Here is a 9,322-nt window from a genome sequence, read left to right as displayed (position 1 = left end):
CTTAGTATTTTATAAAGTTACTTGGATTAAAAAAGTTCACATTTGGTCTATAGGTAAGGGGAAAAATGTGCATTAAAGAAGCCCTAACAAGAAAAAAAAAATCCTAAGTATTAACATAATGAAAAGTAACTATAGTAATAAAGGCTTCTTAGCTGATTGACTTCCCTCTCCTTTAAGCTGCTGCTCCAGAATTCCTATATAAAATATTAATACTTAAGGATTAATACTTAAGGATGCAGTACGATCACAGGGCTGGAGGTCCTGGTTTGAAGCTGTATTACATAACAAGTATTCATCATCTTAGTTATTTGTGTTATAAAACAATAAAAATAGAAAACTTTTCTAAAGGTATTTTTATTCACATTTTACATAAGACTGAGAAAATGGCAGTTGTCCGTATCAGAAAACGGGGAGGCTAAAGCAGCTGTCTGTCCTGCAGTGTCACTGCTCAGCTTGTTTTATTACCTGCAACATTAAGTTTCTGTTTTCCCATACAGTCCAGAGGTGAGACCTGCAGTTCTTGAGAAAAGGAAATTAAGAAAGGTGCTCTCCATAAGAACATCAAACATGAAGAGGAAAGAGTAGATTGAGTTTCTACTTAAAAGAAGAGTGGAAATAAGACATTCTCATTTCACAGCAATTTATGTTCATGATAATTGGGCAAAATGATAGATTTATTTTTCAGTTGTGTACCTTCAGAAGTAATGTCAAGTTTATTTAATATCAGATATTTTTAAAGGTTTCTTGCATATTCAATAGTTAAAAGTGGTAGTATTAAAGAAAAAAATGCAAAACCTTTTTTTTACAGAATAGTATAAATGTTTATTTTCTGTATGATTTACTTTGCTGTTCCTGTTTTTACAATATAGAAAAGTGTATTCTTTGAATAGCTCTAGTAAATATAAATTTTATCTTTCTACTTTGGGATGTAAATAGAGCTAAAAAATTATATACCCAACCCTCCCCAAATAGTCTTTTAAAATTGTTGAACTAATGTGGATATTAATCTTGTTCAGCAATTTGATGCAAATGCCTAAATACAAAAAGTTGTTTAGTAAGTACTACACAGGAAGGAAAAGGCTTAATACTTTAGATAGCTTCTTGAAAATCAGAAAAACTAGTAGCATTTGATTGCACCTTCAAATTTTTACAAGCAAAACATTCTCAAGCAATGCCATCATACATAATCTACAATTGTAATCCAAATTTCACAACCATATTATGCACACTGTATATAAATACACATCACAAAGGTGCAATTAGAATTAAACACAGAATATGTACAAAATGAACACAGTTTAGGTGTGGACCAAAAAGGTATTGTTATCTTTTGAAAAATAACTTGATTAGATATTACTTTATCCTCTTACACTAATTTACATTTATACAAATTTTAATTAAACATACTAGAGTGAGGTGCTAAGGATGTCGGCACTATCTACATTTAAAGTTACTGCACTATGACTTTATAAATCCAGATTTCAAAAGGAAGATACTTAATAACGGAATCTTCTTTTGGATTACTTAATTTCTATTGCCTATATCTTGCATGTTCATATGAACATATATACACACTTAATACATACAACTATAGATTCCTTGTAGGAAATGTAATAATCATATACTACTAATTACTGAGCATTAAGGTACCTAATAAAATGTCTGAATTCCAACATGGTTTTTTCTCATCATAAAATCCAGAGTCCTATTATAATGGGCTGTTAAATTCATAAAGCTTTTGAATTCTGAATTATTGAAAATGATTTATGTTATTTTAGTAATTATATGAAAACACTCATACTGTAGGCTTACCAAATCACTGGCTAAAAATAACGCCATATTAAGCTTCCCTTATAAAAAGAAACCCCACTATAATTCTGAAAGCTCTGTTAGGAGGCCCCTTTCAGTAAATCAAGGAAGAGCCATACATTGGTTTGAAACCTCATAGTTCAAAAGTCTCTAAAGAGAACTGTATGTATAGATGAAAAATCCTCTAAATTCATCTCTTAGAGCTTCAATACCCTTTATTTCTCCATCCAAGCCAAATTTCATACCTGATAATTATGTAAGGTTCTACTTTATCACTACATAATAAAAATATGTTTACTTCTATTCATATGCACCGTTCATTTTAATAGTACCCCTTAATCACTGACAATTTATTATTTCAAATACATACCGCCTCTCTCAAAGAAAATGGAAACATCTCAGAACTTTTCTTAGTCACTCCTTATTGCAGAAACAAATTGTCCATCTTTTGAGAATTATTTTCTGTCCTTTAACACTTTTATGTTTTTTAAAAAAGCAAAATAACTTTTTTATTTTAAAAGTGTGCCTATAAATGATTTCCCCTTCTGACAATTCCCAAAGTTGACAACAGGATGTTATTCCAGGATTCACCCTAAAAAGTTGATTTTTCTTAAAAAGATAGTCCTTTTCTAAACACAAAATGTCATTTGAATATATTTCATAAAAATTTGTTTATACAGACATTCTATCTGCTAGTACCAAAGAATAACTGGGTAATACCAGTACTACTTTGGCTTTTTGTACTGGAATAAAGTCATACAACGCCATACATTATAAATTATATAATAGTAATTTATAAATGTTCTTTGTCAATAGAATCAGAAGGATAGAACATCTAGTTCTTAAGAAACCCAAGCAAATTAAAAACCTATATAATACAATGAAGAAAAATTCAATTTAGAAGGGGCATAAGAAGATTTAACTAAGATTTTAAATGTACTAATTTCCTCCTTTAAAATTTCTTCTCCATCAATATAATTTCAGGTCTCAAGGACTGAATTAACAATACAATAATTATCAAGCTATTTCCAGAAAAATCAAGTGTCCCTGAACCTTCAATTTTCTATACAGTTCCATTTAGCAGTTTTTTTGTGCAAGAGTTAGCAATTCATGGCACAAGGGTCACTTTTTGCTTTTCCTGCAGAGTTGATGACACTCATTAAGCATCGCCCAAATTCCTCAAGTATCATCCGTTCAGCAGCTGCCTTTGATTTTCCCTTCTTGTCTGCCTGCTCCGCCTGGGCAAGAAGGCAATTACACGTGGCTTCAGCTACTTCTTTAGTGACAAACGTAAATGGCAACCTGCAATGATTTTTGAGAGAGAGAGAGATGATGGTGGTGTTGAATATCGGCAGAAGTGGCTGACATTCACCTGGACAACTTGTCTACATTTTCATGATTCAGCTGGCACAGTGAACACCACAGTTCGTGCCATGAACACAAGCACATCCCAAAGAACGTCACATTTTTAAAATATAACATTTGATATAAAATACGTTGACCTAGACAAGATTACCTGGCTAACTGAATGATGTAATTCTACATGTTGCCGGGCTACTGCTGTAACAGAAGTCCTCCTGATTCAGGAATGTAAGCTCTGAGTGCAGTTTTAGTTTTACTTACTCTTGTTTCTGCACTTCTGAGAGCAGTGCCTGACACAAAAAGACACTCCACGGATATCTGCTCAATGAATGAAATGTGTAATGTTGGAAACTGAAAGCACTGTCATTTCCTGGACAACAGAGAAAATAAAGCACTTTCCTATAGGCCCTTATAGTGTTTTTGTAAAAAAACAAACCACACCAAAAGTTTCCATTATTCCATAACAAAAACAAAACAATGGGGACACAGATGCTGTTCTGTACAGAAAGTTTCAGTCATGAAGACCTAAATTACTGAGTATTAACTCAGAGGAATCCATCCCGAGGCTAGCTATGTGGAACCAAGTCTTAAAGCCTAAGAGACTAAAATCAGGTAACCTGCTCTAACCACTAAACAACCTGTAAGCGAGCAGTCACTGATCAAAGGGCCCACCAAATGAATGAAGTCAGAAATGAAGCCCCACTAGGACAAGACAGGGTAACAGGATTGCAGCTGCTACACACTTGCATGGAAATTTTTTTAATATAAAACATTAAAATATAAAAACTTCAAATTTTAAATTAGAAAATATAATCTTAAAATATTAAAGTTAATATTACAATAATATTGTATAAGTAATCATGTATAATAGTAGCATTCATCATATAGTATTTGGAAACTATGGAGAGTAAATGGAAAGAAAAAAATTCAAATTTTTGCCACTCAAAGACAAAAGCCTATTAACATGCTAGCAGGGCTTTTTTAATACAGTTCGTCTTATACTTGGTGTTTTTTTTTCTTTTGGCTGTGCTGCATGGGATCTCCGTTCCCTGACCAGGGATTGAACCCTTGCCCCCTATATTGGAAGCATGAAGTCATAACCACTGGACTACTGGGGAAGTCTCTATACTTAAGTTTTGATTATAGTGTATAATTTTGTGTTCTTTCACACTTCATAATAACAAACACTTTTCAGAGTTGAAAAATTACTTGTAAATGTTTTAGCGTAACATTATCTTTCATCTCCACATAGATATTAGATTGGGCTTCCCTGGTGGCTCAGTGGTAAAGAATCTGCCTGCCATGCAGGAGACTGGGTTCAATCCTGGGTTGGGAAGATCCCCTGGAGAAGAGAAAAGCTACCCACTCTAGTATTCTTGCCCGGAGAATCCCATGGACAGAGGAGCCTGGTGGCCTGCCGCCCATGGAGTACACAGAGTTGGCACAACTGAGCGGTTAACAGGCGATTAGATTTAATCATCTGAAGGTATACTGGGACCAGAAAGGACCCCCTGTGGCTCCTCTCATGAAGGTGTCTGCCCGTTTCTCCTTCAGTCAGTCCCAGAACCTCTTGCTGATTATAGGCCAGTAATAAGAGTTCTCTAGAATTAATATCCAGAATGTTTTGTACAAAAGCCTTACTTTTATAAGTTTTATAAATTGGATCTTATTTCAGCTTAGGCATTTTAAATAAAATACCATTTGCAAGGCTCATTCCATTTAGTAATTCCTCAAATTAACCTCTTACAGACTCATACAAATTCAAGTCAGAAGATTGTTGCACTGCTACTGCTGCTAAGTCACTTCAGTCGTGTCCGACTCTGTGCAACCCCATAGACAGCAGCCAGCAGGCTCCTCTGTCCCTGGGATTCTCCAGGCAAGAATACTGGAATAGGTTGCCATTTCCTGCTCCAATGTATGAAAGTGAAAAGTGAAAGTGAAAAATGAAGTGAAGTCGCTCAGTCGTGTCCGACTCTTCGCGACCCCATGGACTGCAGCCTACCAGGCCCCTCCGTCCATGGGATTTTCCAGGCAAGAGTACTGGAGTGGGGTGCCATGTCCTTCTCCAGACTGTTGCACTGGGCCCTGCCAAACTTTCCTTGACTCCTCACGGCCACATGAAAAGGGTGATGGTAAAGATAAGAAAACTGAAGTGAGGCTCAGAGAGATGAAGTGCCTGTCAAAGTCACAAATCACGAGCACACCGGTAACTCTAAAACTCAGGTCGGCCCGACTGTAAGGCTCCAGCTTTCCTGCTCCAGAGCTCGGCAGTCTAGGAAAAGAAGCTTCAACAATACAGTATGTGAGGGGCTCCAATGAGGTGGGCAAAGTGCCAGGGGGGCACGGGAAAGGCAAGAGAAGGTAAGAATGGGAAGAAAGATGGAAACCAGTAAGAGATACAAAAATTTTGTTTTTCTTCAGAGTTTGTCAAATTACATAATTACCTCATCTTAGTAGGAAGAAATCCAATTAATAAGCCCAGTGACCTAAAACTTTACTGAGCATTTTACAACTATATATGACAGTGATTTTTCTGTTACTTTTATATTCCTTCACAAGTAATTAATGGTAGAAAACAGAAAAGTCAGGTTTGCAACAACCAAAAATATGAGCCCAATTCTGCCCCCCAAGGGAAACTTTATCAGAAATGAATATATCATACCATAAAAAGCTATTAAAATGTCAACTTACTTTCCTCCTCCACTATTCAAAGCTGGTGCTGGCCTGGTCAGCAAGTCTGAAATTTGAGAGGATAACTTGGTCTTCGCTGCTGTTTGCTGCTGCACCCTTACTTCAGCTGCATCTGCCAAGTGCATCAGTGTCTTTCTTTCTGGGCTTTCTTCAAAATTCTTACAGCCAATACACTTGCATATTGAGGAACACATTATTTTTGCCTAAAAGATTTACAAAAGAAAAGCTTCCAAATCAAAACCCAAAGATAATGAGAACCAACTGTCCAGCACAGGGAACTCTACTCAGTGCTCTGCGGTGGCAAAGGGCGGGGGTACATGTATATGTATTACAGCTCATTCCACTTTGCTGTACTGTAGAAACGAACACAACCTTGTAAAGCAACTGAACGCCAATAAAAACAAACAAAACAAAAACCACAGGACATAACCACAGTAGATTCCGTGACCAAGTCAACAGATAAGAGTTAGCTGGTCAACTGACGGAAGATAAAATGGAAACACCTCTTGCTAGCAACACCCAGCGGGCCAGCGCTGCATGTAGACGGGTCCAGTATTGGCCGTTCTGAGAGTGGCTATCCTATGCTGGCTTGAGGCCTTCCATACCAGTTTTCCCTCACTATATAGATTTTCCTCCTGACATGAGTAACGTATATTCATTCTAAAAAATATGAGTGATACATTACAATATTAAAAAATAAAGGTCATCCATAATATAGCCACCTCAATCAAATCACCATGAACACGTTGGTGACCTCCCACTTATGCAAACACACACACACAGAGTATCACATTAAAGGGATTTCACAGATGCTGTTTTTATTATGAATACCTCTCCCACCCTACATTTCCCTCTGGATGCCCCAAACCCTTCAGTAGTTCAGTAGTCTTATCCAGCAACTACATGTTCCTCCGTAACTACTTTTATGCTCACAAGGCAAACCTCCTAATAGAATTTCGTTTTCTACAGAGTTCTTCAACAGGGTACTAGTGGCATTTGGGGCAGGATAAGACTACACTCTCAGGATTGCACCCTGGAATGCAGGTTATTTTGTTATCCACATATTTTCCCAAAAAATTTCTGGGGGAGAAACTGTGTAGTAAGACCCCTCAGTGAAGAACCACTACTACAGAGTTTTCAATCCACTTTGATGTTATTTTTATTGAAAATCCATAAACTGGTACTATGGTTTGCATACTTCCAGGTACAAGAAGTTATGAGCTTATAAAGCTGCCAATGAGACCCCAAACTGTAATGACAAAATGAAGGTACTGTTCCTCTGAAGTCCTGCTTGGGAAGCTAGAAGGCAGGTCTTCCTCAAATTAAGGCTGACTTTTCCAATGCAGTATTTTCCAACTGCAAAAGCAAAGTAATTTCCCAATTTACAAATAAACTTTTTTTTTTTTTTTTTGGCTGTGCTGTGAGGCATGCGGGATCCTAGTTCCCCGACCAGGATTCGAACCTGCGTCCCCTGCAGTGGAAGCACAGAGTCTTAACCACTGGATCGCCAGGTTAAGTCCCACAGTAAATTTTTTTGTATGCCCTTTCTAAAGTTATTTTCAAAAGATGGTTAGATCATTTTTCCCAACCCATCTCACCTCATAGCATTCACAGTAGTTCTTAAGACATCCTGATCGTTTGCAGTTACATCCTTTGCTGTGACGTCGATCAGATTCTCCCTCCTTCCCTTTCCCTATCTTAGGCTTAAAAGCTTCTGGATTTCTGTCAAGGCATGCCTATCAAAACAGATCAAATATCAAGCCATGTTAAATCACAGCAGATTAAACTTCAACTCTGCAAAGGGAATTAACTTCCTTTGTAAAATACTTGAGCTCAACAAAAAACAGGTGAAACGGGAAACTTGTCAGATAAAAGAAATAAAAAATAATCACCTTTATTGCTTTTTGCCTTTCATTTTCATGTTCCAAGTTATTATAACAATTAGTACAATTGCAGTTGTTGCAAAATTCACCATTTGCAAAGCAATCACAATATCTGGAATATAAAAATTAGCATAAGTCACATAAAAAGTCATTGTTTAAAGAAACACAAAGCTAGAAATTATCTTATTTAGTAACATTATACATGCAGTAAAGCATTTTAGAAATGTACTCTGAGCCACTTACTTACAGAGTTGACAACATACACTGACTGTCAACTACAAGACAGGGCTCAAAGGTAAAGCCCCCGACCTCTACAATTTTGGTTTATAGACTTAGTTCTAGTAGTAACAGCTGTCAACACAAGAGCTATGTGACTTTATGCACTCAAAAGTAAGTTATTTCAAAATCACAAAAAGGAAAAACATGGGCTAAATTCTATTAGTGGAACCTGCTCACTTGAACTACTGTCATGTTTCTTTGGATTCTAAACCCTCATAAGACCACTGCATTTTATTTAACTGTTTCATGTCCAATCTCTTAGTTCAGTACTAACAAGCAAATTAATCAGCAATTTAAAAGACTACTCAAGAGTACCATCTCACTTAGGAGACCAAACACAAAGGTCCTAGTAAGTTCAAACTGACTAGTAAGGACAGAGACCACGTCTGTCTCATGCTGCTGTACCTCCCCTGTGGCAGAGACCCTAAAACTGCTGCTCTCTTGCCAACACAGAGTGTCTGTACACTATCGTACGTGTTCCAGCATTCACTTGTCTGTTTACTTAGGACTTACGAAATCAGTCTATTAAGAATTTTGTTAGCTCCATTTATTTTTTAAAGCATTTTCAGTTGTATCAAATGAGGAAACAGTAGCAAAAAGACTTACAATTTCAAACACAGCGATTTCGTACAATTACAAGGCTTTCTGGGCCGACTAGCAGACTCTGATGGGATTATGCTATAGAGACACACACAAAAATACACGTTTTAATTAATCGAAGGTAACTATGTAAAATTATAAAAGTGTCTAACCTGTAAATTCCTCCTAAAATAAAGTTTTAACAAATATATCCACCTCTAATAAAAGTTTGCTATGTTGTTCCATATACATTAAATTCAAAAAGCAAGTAGTAATGTGAAAAGAAAGGTAAAACCAAGATATGGACTAAAACAGAAAAGGAAGTTATCAACAGTTTCTAAAGAACAATCCACAAAAAGTACTCTCTTCTAAGAGAACTAAAGTTGAAATCTCCTAAACTCTTTTGAGATTCAATTATAAAATGTAGTAAGTAGAAAAGGGTGTGTGAGGTTGGAGTTCAGGAGGGGAGAGAAGGGGAAGATTGGTTCCATGTAACTTAAGCTTCTCAACCAATATTATAAAGACAGCAATTAATGGATTAAAAAAAAAAAAAAACCCGCCAAAGCAAGGCTCTAAACAATAATTTAAAAACTAGGTAATATCATTTTTAAGACATATTCAGGAGGAGATAGAGAAAATAGACAGAAAATAACAAAACACCTGCGCTGAATTGGTGACTGGGAGTAAAAGATAATTTGGGAGTTCTCTGACTATTCCTG

At 36.3% G+C, this 9,322-nt stretch overlaps 1 protein-coding gene across 40 annotated transcripts in view; it reads right to left on the bottom strand.

Moving 5' to 3' along the window:
• Nucleotides 1-796: 796 nt before the first annotated feature.
• LIN54 (lin-54 DREAM MuvB core complex component) overlaps nt 797-9,322 on the bottom strand; it is a 64,393-nt gene continuing 55,867 nt past the window's right edge. For all 40 annotated transcript variants that reach the window (XR_015165226.1, XM_086405081.1, XM_086405096.1 and 37 more), the window contains 5 exons: nt 8,631-8,702; nt 7,755-7,857; nt 7,461-7,598; nt 5,863-6,065; nt 797-3,111 (listed from right to left, as the gene is read on the bottom strand). Coding sequence is in view for 39 of the 40 variants with exons in the window: in XM_086405081.1 (XP_086261207.1) it covers nt 2,910-3,111; nt 5,863-6,065; nt 7,461-7,598; nt 7,755-7,857; nt 8,631-8,702 (718 nt within the window). In the remaining variant the exon portion in view is untranslated. The remainder of the gene's footprint in view (nt 3,112-5,862; nt 6,066-7,460; nt 7,599-7,754; nt 7,858-8,630; nt 8,703-9,322) is intronic.

Source organism: Bos grunniens, chromosome 6, assembly GCF_055505025.1.
Source record: "Bos grunniens cultivar Pamir isolate PY7600 chromosome 6, Bosgru_T2T1.0, whole genome shotgun sequence".
NCBI lineage: Eukaryota > Metazoa > Chordata > Mammalia > Artiodactyla > Bovidae > Bos > Bos grunniens.
This window is presented reverse-complemented; position numbering and strand designations above follow the sequence as displayed.